Source organism: Lagopus leucura, unplaced genomic scaffold, assembly GCF_019238085.1.
Source record: "Lagopus leucura isolate 7727_CA_CO unplaced genomic scaffold, USGS_WTPT01 Super-Scaffold_100045, whole genome shotgun sequence".
In the NCBI taxonomy this organism is placed as follows: domain Eukaryota; kingdom Metazoa; phylum Chordata; class Aves; order Galliformes; family Phasianidae; genus Lagopus; species Lagopus leucura.
In genome coordinates this window covers 989,670-1,011,933 of record NW_024962292.1, presented here as the reverse complement: position 1 = coordinate 1,011,933, position 22,264 = coordinate 989,670, and the positions used below count along the sequence as shown (strand labels likewise).

Genomic DNA, 22,264 nt, shown 5'->3' with positions numbered 1-22,264 from the left:
TGTTTTTGGGCTGCATCTGCTGTTCCTCATGCAGTTTGGTAAGCTGTTTGTAAGCCCTTCTGCTTGTGGAAGCAAACAGGGAGATATGGCACTGAGAGCTGCTGTGCTGTTCCCAGCTGGCAGCCAGCAGTGGAGATGGGAGCTGTGCATTTCTAAGTGCCAAACAGAGGGGATGCTGAGCTGAATGGGCTATGAGAAAGCTGAGAGAAACAAGGCGGCTGAAGCACCAGTGAACAAGGTGATCTATTTGTGTGAGTTCAGCACCTGATGCTCATTAAGTGACTTCTTCCAGCCAATCAGGGAAATGGCAGGCATGGAGGGGAGACCTGCTGCATGGGAAAGAGCTGCAGAGGAGGATGCAAATCCTCCCTTGCTTTGTCTGAGCCTCACTGAGAGATGATGTCCTTCATACGCATGACTTCTGAAGGGTTTTGGCTAAAGAAACCTCTGGCAATATGAAAACTGCAACCACTGTATTTTGGTGGGCAAACATTCCCAGTTGTTCCCAGAGGGACTGAGCTGCCCTGAGGAATTCCTTCAGCCCGTCCCATACGGTACAGACACATCCAGCACGGGTATCCCAAAGCTGGAACTTTATTTATAAAATGACTCATACAGGGACAAGCAACCCCAATCCACCTCAGCAGGACAGGGCAAGGTTACACAGGCACACGGAGACCTCTGAAGACGAGCGGAGCAAATTTGCTGGTTTGTATACGCAAAGCCTCTGCATGTGCTGCTTTAGGGGTAAGCTCATGGCCTTACACTGCTGAGTATATGCCAGTGAATGGCACCATGCTATGTACAAACTTTAATGAGAACTTTTCCCCTAAAATAGATGGAGGACATGAAAATGGCTTGGCAAAATGATGTGACTTCAGAACGTGTTCCCAGTGTACTGTGGAACAACTCATGCGTGGACACGCAGTGAATAATTCAAAGGGCCGGCTCCATTTCTCTGCTCATCTCCTTCCAGATGAACTAAGACCCACAGGGCAGGATGTATTTCCTCATTCTGTGGCTGTGCTTAGATCATTCCTGCCAGCCACGGTGGGAGGAAGAGCCCAACGGTCCCCAGCAAACACACAATGATGAACATCCAGAGGAAGATCCGATCAATGACCATCGCTACGTACTTCCAGTCTTCCTTCACCTGGCGACACAGAGAAGAAAGGCCAGTTATCATTGCTTAATTGAGATTAAAATGTATGAAGACTATTTGTGCTTTATTCTAAATACAGTATTTTAAGTCCTTAAGTAGGGAAAAAGGAAAGGGTCTTGCTTACGAACAGTGGTGGGATATGATGGCAATTTTCACTCTGATCACTTGCATGGGAGACATCCCCAGTAACAAACCCTATTCACAGCTCCCCAGGGATGATATGTCTGTGGATAATTAAGTGTGTATGCACACTCACAATCCCAGTTTCCACGAGCAACAGCTGTAACAGGGTGTGTAAATGAGACTGAGATTCAAGTTGAAGTGGGAAAGAAATTGCTTGTTTCTTTGTGCTGGTAAACAGATTCGTTTACAGATTAATGAAGCCGAATGCATTCTGTGAAGGGAATTATAGCTTTGGCTGAGTGAGCAGTGAAAACAAACCAGCAAATAAAACAAGTGGTTTGCCTCATCCTGCTTTTTCTCCACTTTTGTCTTGCTGTGGGATGATTTTCCAGCAATTCCTCTCTGGGGAAGCCTAGTTCTTATTAGCACCATCAGGCAAGACCTGTTGTAAATGGGTATTTCATCAAGTAAGAAACCACATAAATATGAAAACCTCTTTTATTACGCTGCTGTTATTAATTCCTTTCCCAGGAAGAGGACTGATCAGATGGTGAAGCTTTATTTGATATGGCTGCACCAACTATAATTCTCCACAATATACCACTTGATGATTAATAGCCCTGATGTCGCCTTGCGCTTCGGGCTGAAATCTGGCAGGCTGCCCTGATCCTTAGGGAAAACATCTCAGCAGGAGCTTTGTCCTGCCTCTTCTGTGCTCGTGACTGCAGCAAATCAGGAGTGTGGTGCACGGAGTAGGGAGGCAGCAAAGCTGAAGTTGTGCTTTGCTGGGGCTGCTTTCCCTCACTCACCAGTGGGTGCAAACGGAGGATTTCATTATTCAACAGCCAGGTTAAAAAAATAAGATTAAATATTGGCTTGTGCTGAAGCCGCTTACTTTCTTGGAGGAAATGACTGATCTACCATTGGTGAGTAAAAGAAATAATAACCCTTGAAATAAAACGCTATCCTCTCGTATCAAGGATGAAGTCACTGTGGATAGCCCCCTTTTGCCTTACAGGTTTTCTGATCTATTCATCATTTGCTGAGAGTTGGAGTGAGTCTCTGAAGCTTAGAATTCCTGGTGAGAAGGCCGTTTGCAAGCTCAGGATGACTGTATTTAGAGGTTTAGCATCTCATGAAGGGGCAATGTGTAAAGAAAAACTGAAATTCTCCATCTGATGTCAATCTGGAAAGGTTGACTGAGGTAAATGCTTCCCCATTATGGCAATATAAGGGGTTTTTGAGTCTTTATGCTTAGGAGAAGTGAGTGGTAGACCACCAGAATGCAAGAAATGAATGAGATGAGTTTCCCTTGGAGAAAAGAAAGGGGGAATGGGAGAAGAGGAGCAGCTTGAGAAGTTCAGCTGAAATTTCCTTCCAGACGTAATGGATTACTCATAAACAGTCAGCCTAACTTGAAAATGATGGTTTGGAACACACTGGATGTTTGCAAAATCAATATCCAGCTTCAGAGCAAGAGCACAGAATGGTGAAATTAAAAAATATTGACAGAAGACGAAAAAAAAGGGGGGGAGGAGGAGGAAAAGCAAATGGTTTGGGGTTTTGTTTTGTTTCCTGACTGCTCTGTAGCATTTCCCCATGATTGAAACTCTCCAGCATCTCACGTAGAGCATGATCCACAGAGACCTGTCTGACAGCATCCATGCAGCTGTCAGCATCTGCTGCCCCAACTCCTGAGCTGCGTCCTGGTTAGTTTTTAAGAGGCTCACTCAAAACTCTTTTTGGGAAAGGATCAGGGGCTGCAACCAGCTGATTGTCCAACCCCTAAATTCCTACACGGTCAGGGGCTCTCTGGCTCTTCCCTGGTCCATCCCAGCAGCAGAACAGGGCATCAGCCCCAGGGCTGGAGCTGGAGGTGCCTTGGGGACCTCCAAGTGCCATCTGATGCTCAGGAGCCAGAGCCTGTCACACAGATTAGAGGAGTCCCGAGTGGTTTTATTGTACTCTGTTAAAAATAAACCAGTGAGATTATCCCGTGTTCCCTCCCCCTCAGCTATTTTCTCTCTCCCATTTTATTTTTTAAGCTGTCTTCATGGGCTTCTTATTAGAGTAGCCCTGAGATGCACACAGTCACGAGGACAATGAGGCTTTGCAGACAGTGCTGTCGGTTATTTTGACTGGTGTGTGACATGCAGCTTGTTTTACTTCTCACCCTGTAATTAATTTCTAATGGCATTCCTATCACACACTGGGACAATTCAGTCTTGCATTTTCCCCAGTGTCTTGTTGTGCTGGTTTGGTCACAGATAAGTTTCTGTAGCAAACAACTGCCCTCTTGCATTTCCCATTTCCTCTTTGCTGAAGCACTTAATTAAATGAACTATTTACTTTTAATTTAGAAACACTGCCCCTGTGGCAATGGTACTTTAGAAAAAAAAAAGGAAGTTTAAAAGAAGCTTTGTTCCCATCCTGCAAAGGTCCGTGGCTCAGAAAATATGACCCGAAAGGCAATAAGCTGTGTCCCAAGGGCTGCTCTGCACAGAGCTGCCTGCGGATGGGTTTGGGGGAGGCTTCCACCCCTGGTAGAAGTGCCACAATTTGATTTTGAGATGAAAGCAAATTTCTGAGCACCGATATCTATTTTTCTGTAGTAAACTCTCATTTTATTAGATCAGCTCTGTTCCTTACAGTTATTTTCAATACCAGGGAGCCTGGTGCACTCACAGGCTCCACTCACTGCTGGATGTGCACGTGGTGTCTTTGCTCACCATGGAGGGCTTTTTAGAGCCCAAAGAATTCTTCCTTTTCTTCTGCTTTTGATCTTTAGTGTTCCAAATATATCCCTCCTTGGGATGATTGTTTCATTTCAAGAGGGAAACAGGGAGAGGGAAGAGTAGCAGAGAGTGGAAAAAGAAAGTTCATTTTGAATCATAGAATGGCCTGGGTTGAAAATAACCACAATGATCATTGAGTTTCAATCCCCCTGCTATGTGCAGGGTCACCAAGCACCAGACCAGGCTGCCCAGAGCCACATCCAGGGATGGGGCATCCACAACCTCCTTGGGCAACCTGTTCCAGTGCTCTTTCTTGAAGAAAGATGTGATGGATTGTGATGGATTAAGAGGAAACAACAGGCATTCATCAACTCAGTTCTTGTTGACATCAACAAGCTTAGCAGGGAGAGAATCAGTTGAAATAAGTATTATCGATGCAATATTTTTTTCATTTGCACCATGGGGAAACATGTGAGTTAAAAATCAATTGACTTCCATGGGCTTATTCATGATTATTACTAGCTGGAGAGAGCAGAGTTTAATTCCCACAGTCTTAATGTGATGGTGAAATGTTTTAGCCCAGGAAAGAGAGCTGAGCTGTCAGCTAATGAAGGTGAGGGTTCACAGCCTTCTTTGTCACAGATTTGTTCTGCGACCTTGTACAGGTCAACTCATCTCTGTGCTTTGGCTGTCACTCCTCAAAATGAGGAATAAACAGCTGCTTCCTCAAAGGGATGCTGTGAAGTAAAATACATTAAGGAACAGAGGCCTCTAAAACTGTGGTACCAAAGAGCACATAAATGGACAGTAGCACTTAATCCTTTGTTGCTGCTGCTAAGTGCTCTGTGCTATGAAAAATGCAAATATAAAGATACTCTTCAAGCCCAGGAAGTCTTGCCTAAAAGCACTACGACTTCCTTTGACTGTAAATCTGGTGACAATCGAACTGTAAGAACTGTCAGAAAGGTATCTTTGCTGAGTGATACCTCTAAGAAAAACTAGATCCCGTTTTCTTAGCAAGAAGCTTGTGTCTGTGACCATAATTAGCTGGCGTACTGTAACCATAGTATTGTAAGGGAAGAGCTACGAGATATAAAAGCATGTGGCATTTGTATGTGCATCACCATCTCCATTAAAAAAAAACAAAACCTTTCAGCCTCTACTTTCTCTCTCTATTTGTAACCATCTTTACCCCTTCGGAGTAAGCACGAAGTCTGTCTGTCCACCCACCTTCCCGCAGACTGAGCCAAGAGGAGCTCCACTGGAAGTCCACTAATGAGGAATGGCGTCACACATGGCTAAACATACCCTGCAGCATCCCCACGCTACGGCACACTTCCCACAGCCACAGCCTATTTCAGGAATTTGCCTTCCCAAGCTCAGTAACCACAGTCAGTGCTGAAGAGAAATCACAGTGCAAATTCCCTGTCAGAGGCTTCGCTAAAAAGAATTCTGCTGTGTTCCCACAAAGATGACTGCTTTTCTATTTTCTTTCACAATCATAGCCCAGGAAGGGTCAAGATGCTTCCTGGAAGGATTCTGTTTCTGTGCTATCTCATTATAAAACAGTTTTTGGCTTTTATCTGCAGAAAACTGAAGGCACAATTCAGAGCCATGATGTGATCCTTGTGCAAAGAGCAGTGCTGTGAACTGCTGAACTACCAAAGCAGGGATGTTAGGGCAATGCTGGGGCAACCAACGTCAAAGTGCACTTGCTGATACTGTTCTCAGGAATGGGACAATAACAAACCATGCTGGCTCCTTCTCTGGCTGTTTCCTATAGCAGGCAAAGGCAGAATCACTACTGCAACATGCCCTCTAACCTCAATTAAAATCATATCCTTAGCTGCAATTAAAAGTGCTTTGAAATGGTTCAGTCTTGATATAACAAAGAATTTCTCTTTTTTTCTAGCTATATTTTGATCCCCTAAGAAGCAAAATAAATTAAATACCCTTATGCCCACCCCAAAATTTGAAGACTTCAGGGGAAGATGACTGTTCTCTTCTACAACTTGTCCTACTTGACCAACAACTCCACTTTTCTGCTGTAGAACCCTATTGTTTGAGAGCAGCCCTGAACATGCCCTGGTTGTGCCAGACCCTTGGCCTGGCAAGACCCCAGAGATAAGCTCTCTAGCTATATCCAGGGTCATGGCATTGTGGGCTTCGTGGGGACATGTTGATCGTTGGATCAGATGATCCTAGTGAGCTTTTCCAACCTTAATGATTCTATAATTCCGTGATTCTATCTATAATGCCAGTGTGTACAGGACCCACGATGGTGAATACACTCTGATACCCCTCAAGTTTGGTGAGGTTTCCTTCAGATTATTTTCAGCTTACCCAAGGAGACCAAATTCACATACTTACCGAGAAATCTGCATCTTCTGCTCGCAGGTGGTCTGCAATGTAGTGGACCCCTTCCACTGCCAGCTTCAGGGCTGGGGACATCAGCACGAGGTGTTCTCCTTTGTTGCTGTGACTCTTGCTTCCTTGAGTCGGCGTGCCAGCTGCCTCTCCCTTTTTGCACTTACACTTGCACTGGTGGGGCTTGTGCTGGGGTTGCTCTTCATTGAGGTGGCAGCGCTGCGATGCTGGAGAGGCACTGGAGTGGCCATTGGTCTGGGAAGAGTCCTCCTGCAGGTAACAGTACTGGATGCTGCGGGACCTACAGCGGATGTTCCCTTCCTCTGTCTTATTGGGGCTGTACATCTGCTGAACACTCAGCGATCTGCCTTTTGAGATGGATGTGGTCTGGGTGTCACTCAGGGGGTGGCAGGAGGACTGCGGAGAGGAGCACGTCACCTGTGGGGGCTCAGGGTGCAGCATCGAGTACTGTCCAGAAGGGGATTTGCACATAGGCTGGGCCTTGGCTGGCTCCTCAAGGTGGGCGCAGAAGGAAGATGTGGGTGAAGGTTCATTACTCTGGGGGCTGGGGGAGGATGAGGTAGTGAAGTTGGGCTCCATGTCGGCCTCGGACCAAAACCTTGGTGAATTGGTCATTTTGTGCATAGATTCGATAAGTTTCTTGCAATTGTCCTTCACTGTGGAGGGACGCTTCATGAAGAGGAGACGTGGGACTATGTCAAGGAAGACTCTCCTCACCCAGTCAGGCATCGTGTGGGTACGTGGGGAACGGTGGTGCACGTTGAGCACAAAGACAGTGATGATGATAGATAAGGTGACAAATATCATGGTGAAGAGCAGATACTCTCCTATCAGGGGGATGACCAAGGAGGTAGAAGGGATGATCTCTGTGATGAGCAGCAGGAACACCGTGAGGGACAGCAGCACAGAGATACACAAGGTTATCTTCTCTCCACACTCAGAGGGTAGGTAGAAGACCAGGACGGTCAGGCAGGAGATAAGCAGGCAGGGAATGATCAAATTGATTGTGTAGAACAGTGGCAGCCTCCGGATAATGAAGGAGTAAGTTATATCAGGGTAGATCTCTGTGCAGCATTCATATTTCTTGCTGTTGTAGTTGCCCACAGCATTAATGATGACCCACTCTCCACTTTCCCAGTAGTCCAGTTGGTCCACGTGGCTGTGCATGCTCACCAAGTCTATCTTAGCTTTGTCATATGTCCAAGAGCCAAATTTCATTTTACAGTTCTGCTGATCAAAGGGGAAGAAGGTAACATCGATGCTGCAGGAGCTTTTATAGATGGCAGGCGGCATCCATTTAATTCTCCCATCATAGAAGAGGTGGGCTTTGGTCAGGTGGGTGACTGCAAAGTCACCGTCAGCACTAGGGAGAAAAAGAAGATAAAAGAGACTGAAGTTCTTTGAAACTTATCTAATTACTAAAGAAATAGGATATTTACTGTTTGGCTTCCAAGGATGCACTCAGGGCACCTCAGGGATGCAAGGTGTACAACATCCACCCTACCCAGATTCTGAACTCTATTGGCTTATGCAAGCACTGGATTTGAATGCAAATGTCAAACTTTGACACTATGAGCCATGCCCTGGAGCTAAATGCACTCAAAATCCCCTGGAAGAGGAAAATGCCCTGGAAAGGGTTGATTTTGCTCTGCTTTAGAGAGGTAGGAAGAACCAGCCAGTGTGGCTGTGAGCTCCAAAGAGTTGTGACAGCCACTGTAAGTGAACACTGTTGGGTAATCAGTCAGTTTCTTACACAAAAAAAACAGTTAGAACATCCTACGAATAGGAGCAATAACAGTTAGAGTCTTAATTTCCCAGTATGGGAATTATTTACATTGTCTTTTTAAGGGACTCTCAGTTGGGGGCTGTGTGCTGAGATCAGACACTTAAATAAGAACCCAGGATTTTCAATCAGAAAGCCTTATCAAGCTAGTGTCTTTGGAAAGTCACAACCTGGACACCCAATAATTATTCTGTGGTGGTGAACTGGACTTTTTAGCTAAATTCTTGCTTCAATAATGAAAAGTCTTTACACTCTGTGGCAAGTTCTGGAAAGGCTAAAGTTTTTTTCTAAGACGAGAAAGCTAAAAATACATACAAACCCAGACTGCTCTCCCCAAGGGATCAAGGCAAAAACACCCGCACCTTTCTCTCTAACACAAATGAATAAGAGCATTACCATCGTACCATGCATTTCCTTTCTTGACTTTTCTTTTCCATGTCTAATTTACACTCATGAACTTTTTCTCTGGATGAAAACCATCTAGTTTTCTCCTGGGTTTGTCTGCCCCGTGAAGCCAGATTGAGATACAAAACATGCAGAGCAAGTGATGCTCCAGCATTTGCTCTTCTTGGTGGTTTTCTTTCTAAATCTCAGTAAGAACTTGGAATCCAATTCTGCATTTAATGAGACTTTAGAGGCCCGATTAAATTGTTCATTAATGGAACAATATGTTTATAATTGGACTGGTATTGCAGCAAAGAGATAATGAACATCCACCAGTGTTTCCTTTCTCAGGTAGAATGATGTGCAATTGGCTGGGCAAACAACACAGCTGTGGTTTTGCTATTTAATGCTGCTGCTAAAGGGCATGAAGCTCTCGCACTAAGGGACAACAATTCTCTTAGGTATTATTTTCCACAGACTCTGTGTTTCTTTCTCAAAACTGTCCTGTCTGGCAGTTTTGTCAATTCCTGTGCCTCCCTGCATGCCTCTCTTCTGTAAGCACACATGCAACTAGAGTGATGCTGCATGCCTTGCACATCAATTATTTCAGTAACTGATCTGCTTCTTTGATAAGAAGGCCATTTGAATTGCATGCCCAACAAACCCAGCCTCAGCCCCGGTCCTCTCCAGCTCACACACTTACAGATAGCTGCAGCTTTATCTTCCAAGGCAGATGTTGATGCAGTGCCATGGCAGGCATGAATCCAAAGGCAGAGCTGTTTCTTGCATCTGGGGGTTATCTAATGACTCTGAGGAGCCTTAAAACATCCTGGCATCTTCCTGCTCTTCCCTTAGCAACCTAACAAGGCTATAAAGTAATTCTTGACTTTGGATGGGTTTCACAGCATGTGCTTGAACTTCTCACTGCGGTTTAGCATAGAGATATCTGAGCAATTTTCAAGCAGGCTAAATTAACCTCGATACTGTGGGCAGATGGAATCTAAGCCAGTTATGTTGTGCAAAGATAGTATTAGCTGTTGCATTAGCCCATTGTGCACACACACACACATATATATATATATCTTTGCCTATTTTCCCAGGCTTCCCACCCACACTGGACCCTCAAGCATATGCTCACAGACTTGGAAACCACACTAGCTGGCATGCTGTCGATGTAGGGTGAAGCCGGAGAAAGTCTTTCATTCTGGCTAAGGCTCTCATTCTGTTCATCTTGACATCAAAAAAGATCACCAGGCTGTTGACAGTCTTCAAAAAAGCCTTTCTCCTGTCTTCTCCAAGGTGTCAAGCTGAAAAGACCATCCATAAATGAAGTCTGCAGTTACGAGATTGGGGAAACCTTTTCTCATGGAAAGCTCTCCTATAGGAGAATCCATTCTTGGTCAAGTTGTGCCAACAATCACTAAATAACGTGAAGGATGCCTTAGGCAGGCAGGGGGGAAATCAGCAGGGAAAATCAGCAGTCATTGCCTCACAGTGGTAGCACAATTTCATCTCATTGAGTCTCGACCACTGTGTTGTGACAGTTGCATCGAAAAACCATTTGGAAGCAGGAGCAAGTGAAAGGTAAATATCACAACAAGTTGAGAATTAAGATAGACAGGCTCTCCTGATTGCTCCGACCTGACAGCTCTAAAAAATCTGCCAGTAATAAAGTGCCAGAGCTTTTATATTTTCATGTCAAACACAACTGTGCACACTAATAAAGACAGAAGACATTTTCTCATTCCTTTTCTGATGGAAATAGCGCTGCTGCGTTCTGCAGCCTCTGATTCTTCAGTTCTGGGATGCAGGCACTTCTTCTAAAATCTTATACATTCCTAAAGGTGAGAGGGTGGCATTGTTTCGCTGGCAGCCATCAACCGTGTTCCATTAAAAAGCTCTGCTGATGGGGAATATTTTGCCCGTTTCTGTTTTGCCTGCAGTTGGAGATGGATCATCTCACGAAATTGAATGTTTTCAGAATGCATGTAAATGAGGCGCACGCTTATTTTAATTTCTGATGATACCACTTAAATCCAAACAGAGCTTTAAAAGCTTGAAAATTAGCTCTACACATGTATGGACGTAGTTAGAATGCCCTCATTTAAAGCATTTGTCACCCAGCAACAGGAACCAAGGCAAAATGGGGTTTGAGGACCCTGTTAAACAACCCACCCTGTGCCCTTCTGGCAGATGTTAAAGAGATGCATCTGTATCGTTCAGATTAAAGCACTCCGCAAGGGCAAATCAAGTCATCTTTTGTTCAGTAATTACTTTGTATTACTGAAACGATCACCAGGAATTCAGAGGTTGAAAAGGACCTCTGGAGATGATCTAGTGCAAATTCCCTGCTCAAAGCAGTCAGCTACAAGAGGGCAGTCAGGACCTTCTCCTGCTGGGTTTGGAGTACCTACACGTTATTGGCAACTTGGGTACAAAACAGTTATGTAGATACAGAGTTTGGGCGTTGATTTCAGGTTCCATCCCAGCATTTGCTTGCTTCAGATGTTGAGAAATCATGGATAACAGAAATCTCCAGAACTCCTCAGTAAAAGCAGCATCTGTCTCAGACGTGGCTGCGCTGCACTGATGAAATAAGCACAACTTCCTCAGAAAGCTGTCGCAGTACTGAGAATTTGGGCATTTTACCTTTACTCTTGGCTTTGCCAAGAATCCTCATCAGCACCACAGAGGTAAACTCTGCCCTGATGTTACGAGAAGGCCTCGAATGCTAACTCAGCTACAGCCCAGGAGAGAGTTCCCTCTTAAAGGTTTCCATCAGTTCTTGTAATACTCAAAGGCATCTGAGGATGCCTCTAAAAATATACTCAATTCCCAGAAGAATCAGGAAAGTTTAAATGTGAAGCAGCAGTTGCAACTTAAAACTACAGTCTGGTGCAAAATGACAAGCGCTGAGTATGCACACAAACCAAGAAAAATGTCAATAATGTTTCCAACATTTTTAAGGTTAAACTAAGGCATCTTTTGGCATTTCTCTTCCAAACGGTGTCCAAAAGGTTTGGAATGACTCAGAAAACCAGTGCTATCCCATAAGCTTCACTGGTTGCAAACATCATCATACAGTTCAAAAGAACAAGCCATTGTAGCATACTTCAAAGAACTCTCTGCTTCCTCAAGATTTTCAAAAGCTGCCTGCCAGATGAACTTCTAATCCAGTCCAGCAATCCTTTGTGTCCAAATTATCACTGGCTGAATTTCCTCAAGATATGTCCTCCTCCTAATTACTGAAATTGTATTATTTGAATTCCCCTCATGCATGAGGAATCTTTTACTCACTTTTTGTTACTACGGATGATAAGGCAGGGATTTCCTTTTGGAAGAGCCAACTCCAGAAAGCATTGAGAAAAGTTAATTATGAAGTCAGAATGTTTCCAATAGCCTTTCCCCAGGTTTTACACTCAGCAGGGATGAGAAATGCTGCAATGCTATCTCAAACATCTAGTTGAAAGCGAGCCAGCAAAGCTCACATTTCAAGTTCCCTGCCCAACCATTAGGCTGAAGGTTCTTGCATTCCTCTTTAGCAACTGGACCAACTGGCTGCAAATTTGCTGTTCCAAAGTCCCATGGAGTTTCAGTGATGTGCTGGATCCAAATCACACAACACAGTGGTGGAGCAGTGAAAACACTAAAATGCAGACCTAAGTGTTCATTCCTTGGTTAAGCTGACAAAAAAAAAATATATTTTTTTTCCCACTTTAAATACACAAAGGAAAACTAAAATGTGCATAAAGTCCATTCATGAATGGAAGAATAAGTCAATGCAGAGAATTAGATAATTCGCTTACAAATGATTTGGTGGCATCTGAACTGCCTTTAGAGACTCAGATACAGAACAGCTGGCCTTCTTGGCAGAGAAGAGAAGCTTTGACAGTTCCCTATTAACTCATATTCCTCTGCTATACATATGTTTTGTCGTGTCTAGCAGAAACTATTTACAGAGTCTTAGAATTTACCTCATCGAGCCTGAAAACCCAGCAGCATATTCATTTCCCTGTAGAATATTAATTTGCTTTTAGATTCCTTGTGAATGTTTATAACTACATAGGTTCTTGAGGCCCAGCCATCCAAGTTTACTCATTTAATTTGGGCCTCTAGAGTGGATAAATGGAAGTTTTGGACAATAATGAGCTTAGGCATGAGAATAACTCACAAAAAAGCATTATGCTTCCTTAATGATGTAAACTTGAAATCAATTTAAGCGTTATCATTTCTATACGCTCCTCAGGATGGAAACAGGAAAAGCCCTCTGCGACCTGCTGTCCTGAAAGTCTCTTTTCCAAGGGATATCATCCCAAACAGAAACACCATAATTCCACCAGAGCACGTGCTGACCATTGAACAACTCACATTAAAAAGCTCAAACAGTGCAAAGGCCAACAAGGCCACTCACCCTGTTCCATTAAGGTTCCTGCACACAATTCCCTTGATGGTATAAACTCAGAGTTATAAGTATGTACTTTAAGTTCCCCCTAAACAATATGTATAAAATATGAGAGGGAATCTTTATTTATATCACCCATGAGCATTCACTATCATTTCTAAACTTTCCTGGAACATTCCTAGCTGGAATGAGAACACGCTCAAGAAAAGAAACGTGGTGGAATTAAACAGCTGTTGAGCTGTTGAGGAGAGACACCTGCTGATGCTCCCTCATGCTGCGTATTTTGCCCTACCTTGTCCTGCAATCCTTAAAGAATCATGAAACTTCATTGTCAGAGTGGTGCAACTAAGACAACAAGTGCAGTTACAGATGGATTTAGTAGGAAATCAGATAGACAAGCGCTGCCAGGACAGACAGCAGTCTACACAAGACATGTCTGACACTATATGAAAGAGCACGGGCAAGTATAGAAATAAAGAGAGAGAATTAATGGAAAGCCAATGCTGACCGGCTAATGGTTGGTGCCTACAGGCATGTTTGTTTAATTCATGGCTAAAGTAACCAATTAAAAAATGTATGATGGACTCATGACAACCATCAGGAGAACACACGATTATAAACTGTAAGCATGGGTAAAAGAAGAGCTGTAAGGTTTGGTGGCTGGGTCAGACCTCACTGAGCCAAACACTGAGGCAGGTAAAGCTCAAAGTGTTGCAGCCCCGAAGAGGACAGGAAGGACATTCTGGAATAGCTGCTGTTATCATACTGGGGTTGCTGAGGAGCATTAGCCATTGGTGTGACAGCAACACTCCATGCCAAGTGTGGCTAGTTGCTAGGGACAAGCTAACAGGAAAGGTGGCAATTTCAATTGTCTCCAAACCTCACAGTCCTCCAGAAATTTTCCCACCAGTCCTGTCTTTGAAAAACAAAACCAAATTATATCAAACTAGAACCAGGCAACTCTTCTTTAGAAATGAACCTGGCTTCTATTTGGTGTGTTTTCTCTGAGTGCAAGTCACATACAAAGATGGATTTGTTTGATGCTTGCAGAAATATTTTCTCTGGAGCCTGTGTGGGGAGGGAGCCTAGAATACCCTGCATCCAAAGAGACCACAGAGCTCTGGTACGATAAGCAAAGGAGAAAGCAGCCATGGCACTTGGGAACTCTTCCTTTGAGTATCAAAAGTCTCTGAAGGAAAGAAAGAAAAGCACCACCTACTCCCTGCAAGGTGTGCAAATGACAGAAAGATTACAAGCCTTGGGGATCAGGAACAAATACCTATTTAGGAATAATTCTAGAATTGCATTGAGCAAACCTGTATTTGCAGCAAGTCTGACATTTTTTGGTTAATTTGCCTTATTTAAATCCATTCTTGGTAATGAGCTTCTCCAGTTGACGGTGATGAATGAGAAAGGAGAGCTCCATGCTGACAAGGGCTCACAGATCCAGCTCAGATTAATTCTCTCTCCAACATGTGGCATCCCCCACATTACTCACTGCTAGAGAGCAATCATTAGGACAAAAAAAACCCAAACCTGTGATGAGCGTTTGTCATGTTGTTTGAGGCATGTCTAGGACAGATACTGTGAGAATCTAGGACAGACATTACAAAAATCTACACAGACCTCAAGAAAAGAGAGCAAAATAAGGAGGGACAATTGCAAAAAGCTCCTCGATGCTGTAGGAAGGGAAAGTTGGCAAGGATGCGTTTGCCTTCCAGACTCTGCGCTCACACTCACTTATTATAGAGGACAATGTCTGGCCTCCAGATGAGCTCTGAGGGGATTCGGATGGATGTGACATTTTCATACTCCTGGGGGTCCCAGCGCAGCTTGTAGTCATGCCATTCCTGCCAAAAAGTAGGTGGTTACAGAACTGGGAGAGTTCAGATTGCAAAACTGAAATGTAACAGGGGAAAAGCACATCTTTTGGTGCACCCACCTGCTTCACCCACACGTTTGTGGTCATCATTTGGTTCTTCTCATCCTGAAACGCAAGATCAGACGTTGGTTACAGGAGCACATGAAGTGGCCCATGGAGTAAACTAAATTAAATGTAACTTCATTGCACTTGATTTCTGTAATTACAAACCAATTCCGCAATAAAAAGAAGTTCAACCTTGGAAATAAAAAGCAGATGTTTCCTTCATTCAGAATGGGACAGGGCACAGCTGTCTGATACCGCACAACAGCTGAGCCTGCACCGAAGCAATCCTGCCAGCAGACTGGCTTGAATTTACTGGGATTTTCCTGGGTTCAGCCTCAGATGATGGGGACAGGTGGAAGGAAACACTCCTCAGCTCAGCTTTGTCCTGAGCACTGAGGGAAGGGACTGTTGTACATAAATGCTCAGTCACATGTACGCATGGCTTACAGTGCTCAGCTCTATAGCAGATAGTATTTAGTATTTCCATGCAACATTATCAGTGAGCACAGTTTTGGAAACATGAAGCTCAGTGGTATTTCTGTTTCTATAAAATACATGAACTTTGAGCACCACGGAGTGACTGACTTGGACAAAACCACGCTACTCGGATGACATGTAACCTTTAGGTCTAGTGCATACCCATGATGTTGACTGGCAGGCTTTCTCCCACCTCCAATTAGAAATAGCATGAGACAGCAGAACTACAAATAAATCTTCAAATAGTGCTGAATTAATAGCATAGTGGTATTACTAGTGGAACTAATTATTATTCAACACTTGCCTTGCATGCAAGTTACCAGCCCTGTGTAAATCACCAGGATGAATCATAGAGAGCCCAGAGCTTACTGGCGTTCTTGTTTCTTTTCTCTCTCTTTGGTCTGGCATCAAACCCTGCTTGGATGACAGGGCTCATTTGCAAACAAACTGCTCATCATTAACTTCGCACTTGTGCCAGTTCAGGATTAATTCTGAGCATTAAAAGCCAGAAGGCTTCACGCGGCTGTGTCTCCCCACTCCTTGCGGCCACGGCATTAAGTGTAGCACTTGAGTAGAGAGACCTTCATCCAGGAGATGGGAACCAGCAGCATGTGGAGGAAGGAGGAACACAAAGAACATTCAAAATGAATGACAAAGGAAAGACAAAATCCAGCTGTTTCCTGGGGTGCAGGTGGGACAGCAGGATTACCACTGGTGAGGCAATGGACTGGACCACCACTCTGCTTCTTTATACTGGGGACTACAGCCTCACAGGTGCCACCATCTTCCCATGTAAATTCCTGCCTACTTTCTCCCTCCAGGCTACACCTGAGGGCTCTGCTGCCCTCCTGGCCCAAGCAAAGGATATCTCTTACCCAACAGGTTCCTCACAGTGGCGATGTGATGCTGCCTGGCTGGCTGGCTCACTTCTTCCACACAGACCACAGCAGGGGATTCTGCAGCTAAGGCACAGCTGCTCTGCCTGGTCTCTTTTCTCAAGGTGAGCACAGCACCATGCAGAGACACGGGTTTGGACTCTAAGCATGCCTCTCAGTGGCTGTTCCCAGACATATGCCTGATCCCCTACCCTTCTTCATGGCTCTGAAACACCCGGGTGAGCTGAGGACACGTGGCGATGTCAAGTTCCCCATTGATTTTTCTTTCCTTCCCAGCTTTTGTCAGCAGGAGCCAGGATTTGAATACGGCTCTGATTTCTCTTTCAGACTTCTTGTCGTTGGGAGCTGAACAACAGCCACGCAGGGGGTTGCACAAGGAATGCCACTGCTGGGGAGAGGCAGTCGAAGTACTGCAGCAGTGGCAGCAGTGACATCCACATCCCCTGACCCCAGCAGTGTGGGAAGGGATGAGACCCCTCCTCTTGCCTCCCCCAGCACAGGGAGGCAGCCAGTTGCACTTCTGACCACTAACATGACTTTAAAAAGATTAATTCTTCTTCAGGAACCTGGGAAGAGCTCTACAAGGCAGGTGTATCGATTCCACCCCTCCGTGGTTCTGCAGCTGCATAATGGAAATCTCTATCATGCTTCCACAGTCACTAATGTCTCATCTTTACTCTTATCAATTATTTAGATGAGAACTGAACAACTTCTTTATGAACAACTGCAAACAGCTCTGGATTGCACAGGCTGACAGAAAGAGAGAAGAATGGAGGATCACTGTTGTGCTGCAGAACTGATGTCTTGTGCAACCCTCCTGCAACTGATGTCTTCCAGTTCCTCCTCTCACCCCACCTTGGCTTCATTTCCCTCGCATCTAAGGTCTGAAGCTCTGCAATCAGGGCTTGTTGTGCTTTCCATCCATCTTTCACCCTTTCACTTGGCTGCCTGTTGCATTTAGGCTGGTTCTCACAGCAGCGTAGCATCTTCCAATGTTCTTCTTTCCCTTATAAAAATCTATTTTTCCTCATGAAGCCACAATGCTGTGAGGCTGTATGAACCAATGGAAACATTCAACCTGAATACTTAAGGATTCACTGAGGATGAAGGACGTACTGGCACACCATTGTGAAAGATGCTTTGACCACATCAATAGGAGGCCAGGTGGAGCCCAAGAGGCCTTGGGAGACCAGATTGGTTATTAGGAAAAATTTCTTCTCAGAATGTATGGTGATGCAGTGGCACAGCAGCCCAGGGGGTGCCAGGATCATCATCCCTGGAGGTGTTCCAGAGCTGTGGCACTGAGGGATGTGGTCAGTGCGCATGGTGCTATGGGTTGGAGTTGGACCTGGAGATCTTAGAAGATTTTTTTAGCCTTGATGACTCCAGAATCATTTGGAAAGAGACTTTGATCACCTCAGCAGGGGTCCAAGAGGAGGAGATGGGCAGGCTCCAGCAGCACCACGTACAGCAAAGGCATGGAGGATGATTCCAGATTTCTGCTTATAGCCTCTGCTATTTCAGTTATTCCTGGATGAAATCTTGATAATAAGAAATCTCAACTTATTTAAGAGAAGTTCTAAAAGTTTTTTTCCCTCCAATTTTATAACCCTTATCTCAAAATATAAGACACAGAGAGTCATCTGCTATGATCATCCTACACTAGCAACGTCTCCAATTCGCATCATACTCCGCATTATCACCCCCTTTCTCTTTGCCACAAAAAAACAGCAAAAATTGATGGCGGGAGCTTCTGAAAGCATGGCCAGAGCTTGTTCAAGAGATGTGCCTTGATGTCAACACAGTGTCCTGGGAAGCATCGTCTGCAAATGGACTGAAAGAAGCACACAGGAGCAAGATGTGCACAAGCTAGAACGTGTGTGTATGCTTTCCATCACCGTGTGAGGAATCACCTGTGTTTGTGACTGTAGGAAACACACACTGCAAGAGGATAAGCCTTTAAATACCAATTCAGTGTGCATCAGCCCAGAGTACAAATCACTCTGTTCCATACAGACAGTTTGAACATTTAAGTTCTACCTGAGCAAACATAATTTTCTCCTTAGTATCTGTCTGCACAGCTAACACGCTTAAAAACTTTCATTTCCAGGGAGCTCTATAAGCCAGCCATCTCCCAGAGATGTACAAACCACCACTCTGATCAGCTCACGCAAATTAGTGCTAACAATTATGGTTTAAATTATAATCAGCCACTCGTTTTTCCCCTTAGCCAGGATCCTTTGGCACTCAAACCAGTTGCTCCACTGCTCTGCTATAATCATTCCCATTGGCTTTTGGTAAGGAATTTGGGATTCTGGCTATAGTCAGTGAAGAATAATGGATATGGTTTGGGGACCAGCTACTCATACAAGTCACAGCAGAGCTGTGTGGTGTCTCTTTCCTACTGAGAGCAAAGGCTTCCCACCCTGACCCTGAATCAGCCTGCAAACCCTTCCCCCCCTGCTCATCAGGAGCATCCCCCCAGCCCGGTTAATCTGCATGGGCAGGGTGCACTTACAACATCGATGAGCTGGGCTATGGACAAGCCGAAGCGGACCAGGACCACATCTGAAATGTTGGCGACAGGACGGGACCACTTGTTATAACCGGAGAAGAGTTTCTTCAGGAGACGTTCCTCCGCATGGGCTCGCGTTTCCACGTGGCCGAAAGCTGTGGGCAGGGCAGGGTGAATTCGCTTTGCTGCGCACTGCAGCCTTGAGCCATGGGGGGGAGCAGAAGCCTTCCTGGGGGGACCCCGGGATGATCCCAAGCGTGGACACAGCAGGGCAATGCCACCGTGGTGACATTCCTCCCTACTACCCCAGGCACTGATTGCTGTTTATTTCTTGCTCAGTTCACCTGTATAGAAACCATAAGGGCTTCTGAAGAACAAGATCGGTCTGCAGAAATTGGGGGCATCACTAAAACCATTTAAAAACCACTACACAGGCCATTTTCGCCCGAATCTTTAGTTTTTGTGGACACTTCGTGGCAAGCTTCTAGCATAGGAGACTGTGGGCAGGAATGGGGGGTGCTAGGCAAAAAGAAAAGCAGCGTTTTTAATAAAAAAAACTGCAGGGGGATAGGGGTCATGGATTGGATTTGCACAAGAAAACTGGCATCAAATACATCAGTTAAAAAATAAAAACAGACAAATTCAGCTCTTCAAACTAAGCTTCATAGCAGCCCCTCAGAAACGACGGCAGAAGGAAGAGAACGGGGGAGAGCTCAGACTGGATAACACGTGTGAGGTTTCTCTCAACAACGACTTTAGAAGTTGAATGCTGCAAAGAACAGCCCCGATCCTGACGGAGCTGCCGACGGTTGGTTTAATGAAAAACTAAATCTTCAGTTCTCTGGAGATTGCCTTGGGGCTGCATCCCATCTCCCAGCAAGGGCAGTGGGAAGAGGCAGCGGGGGGCTCTCCCCGCGTCCCCCGTGGAATATGGCTCCTACTTAGCCGCAGCCTGCCCTGGATTATACAAAAGGAAGCATTAACAGAGCGCTGTCTGTGCTCTCCCCAACCACAGCCATCGCCCGGAGACACATTAACACACTTCACCCAGGGAGAAAAACCCAGCAAGAGGCTGAGCTCTCTGTGCGTTCACTCCCCATGTCTCCCCTTCCCTGCTGTGCTTTAACCCTTTCCCCAACTGTTCAGGCAAGGAGAAGGAAATAGAATCAAAGCACTGAGCGATTTATTTAGGGGACCTGTAACAACGGGGCAGGGGGGTGTGGGAGTGCAGGAAATTCCTTGCAGAAAGGGACTGGTGCTCGCAGCATGGCTAAGGGAGAAAAAAAAGAGCAGGGGAGAAGAGCCTTCTCAAACTTACCGGGGAAGATGCTGGCACACAGCAGGAGGAGAAGGTTTCCCTTGGACACGAGAAATCCCATCGTGGAGCAGAGCTCGGGCTTTAGTACGCAGCGTCTCCCGTCGGGGCAACTTTTCCTCTCCGAGTCTCCGGGCCCTCCGGCTTCATTCCCCTCAGCTCCTTTCTCTCCCTCTTTTCAGGAGGGTATTTGATGATTTATATTCTTCCCATTCTTTGCCTACTTCTCAGCTCTCCGCGCTACGAAGATGCTCTTCCCCGGGGTACGGATGCACACTTGCGCTCACTCACGAGAGATACAGGAGAGCTGCAGAGAGCTCCGGTAAGGATGCACAAAACGCCCAACCTTCCTGCCTGCCCTGCTCGCTCCTCTCTCTGCTCCGGGGCGCTTTGGCTGCTCGATTTGTTCGCTCCTGCTGCCGCCCTTCCCCCAGCCCTTTGAGCAGCCTTCGCTGAGCTTTTTGCTGCTGGTGACCACCGACGCCGAGGAGCAGCGCTTGGTGAAGCAGAGGGGGAGCACGGCGTGTTTGGGTATTTGCTGTAGTCAGACCTGCCCACCTCCAGCTGAGGAGGAGGGAATCAGTGCTCTCCAGCAAACAGGCTGCAGGAGAGGAAAACTTTGAGAGTGAGAGATAAAAGGGGAGGTCCAGAAGCTGGCTGCATGCACCCATAAGCTGTGGGGCTGGGGTCATTTGGGATCTTTATATAGCACCTGTACCCCAAATAGTTTTTAATTAACAGTAGCTGTACTTTTAATCTTGCCAGAGTGCTTTTCAAAATTGCTCCTGTAGACTCAGGTAATTAGCCTGATAGGTATTTCTGGTCCAGGCATGTAACTCTGCTGTCAGAGGTTATTGAGATCAATGAGCCTGTCCATGAAAACAGGGCTCAGCTGTGCTTGGTGCTGTACAAACGCATGGCAAAACCACAAATGTTAGGCTGCTCAGAGGCAACGTGCAAATCAAAGGTGAGGCAGAGGCAGGAGCTTACCTGAACTTATCTATATCTGTGAATGCACCTTAAATACACCACAAATAGCCCTGCTGAAGTCTTGACAACTGTCTGTGAAGGAAAACTGTCAGCAACAAATTAGTGCTCAGCCCTTCATTGCGCAGCCCTGATTACTTGCACCTGAGGCACGAAGCAGAGCCCTCTCCATTTCATTCTAAAACCAGCTTTGATATTAACACAATTACTTCCATATGGGTAGTAAATGGATTCCGTTTTCAGGCAGGGGTAATTTTGTCAGCTGCAAAATTAATCAAAGTCTGTTCTAATAATACTAGCTACATATTTAATGTATAATAATTTCCCTACTCCTCAAGCATCTCAACTATCTTCCAATATAATAGATTGCTAGCAGAAAGTGGGAAGGATTAAAACAACGAGAGCCTTTCAGGATGACAAAACCCCACTGTTGTGTTTGTTGTTTTTTTTCTGCTGGATGCATGGACTCCTGTACAGTTTGCTTTCCTTCCTTTTGATGACCCAAGCACCTCTTGCCACATCCAGGAGAGGGGCAGCAGATGGGCACCCACTCCTCATTGGGATAAGGACAGCATTGCCATATGCTGCACGCTGCCTGCAGCATGGCGTGTCAGCACAGCGGGATTGCCAGGTGGCTGCAGGAGCTCCCCAGGGCTACAGATGGGATGAACCAGAGGGGTCAGTGTGCAGATTCCCAAATGCCTACACAGAGAGAAGGAAAACCCATTGCCTTACATCCTCTATGAAATCTCTTAAGTGCTGTGTGAAATCTGGAGGGAAAGGGGACGTCACCTGAGCTTCCACGCTCTGCTCCTCACGGGGTCAAGCACCATGCAGATTGCACCCAATAGTATTATATGGTGAAATCAGTGATAGAACAGTAGAACCATCCAAGTGGAAGAGGCGTCCAAGATCATCAAACTCAACCAGCAACAGGACCTACCCAGCCCCATCACTAAACAGTATCCCATATCCTCATCTTCAGCCCCAAATGAAGCACCAGAAATGACCAATCCTAACAATACCCAAAGAGGTGTGGTGAGAAGTAAGACTCACAAAGGCCATTTTTCAAGCTGCTGCTAAGGTCACGCGTTGGACAATCAAGCCCAAGGGATCCAAGATCAGTCATTCCCTTTGAAAATCTTGGCCATAAATAACACAGGTATCCTT

The 22,264-nt window shown here is 45.5% G+C and overlaps 1 protein-coding gene across 1 annotated transcript; it reads right to left on the bottom strand.

Annotated features, from left to right (window-relative positions):
* Nucleotides 1-592: 592 nt before the first annotated feature.
* On the bottom strand, nt 593-20,769 carry CHRNA4 (cholinergic receptor nicotinic alpha 4 subunit). The gene is made up of 6 exons (XM_042884825.1): nt 20,111-20,769; nt 18,796-18,947; nt 14,920-14,964; nt 14,718-14,827; nt 6,391-7,771; nt 593-1,153 (listed from the first exon to the last, which is right to left on the bottom strand). The coding sequence occupies exons 1-6, from the start codon at nt 20,169-20,171 to the stop codon at nt 1,028-1,030; spliced, it is 1,875 nt and encodes a 624-aa protein (XP_042740759.1). The 5' UTR covers nt 20,172-20,769; the 3' UTR covers nt 593-1,027.
* Between the last annotated feature and the right edge of the window lie 1,495 nt (nt 20,770-22,264).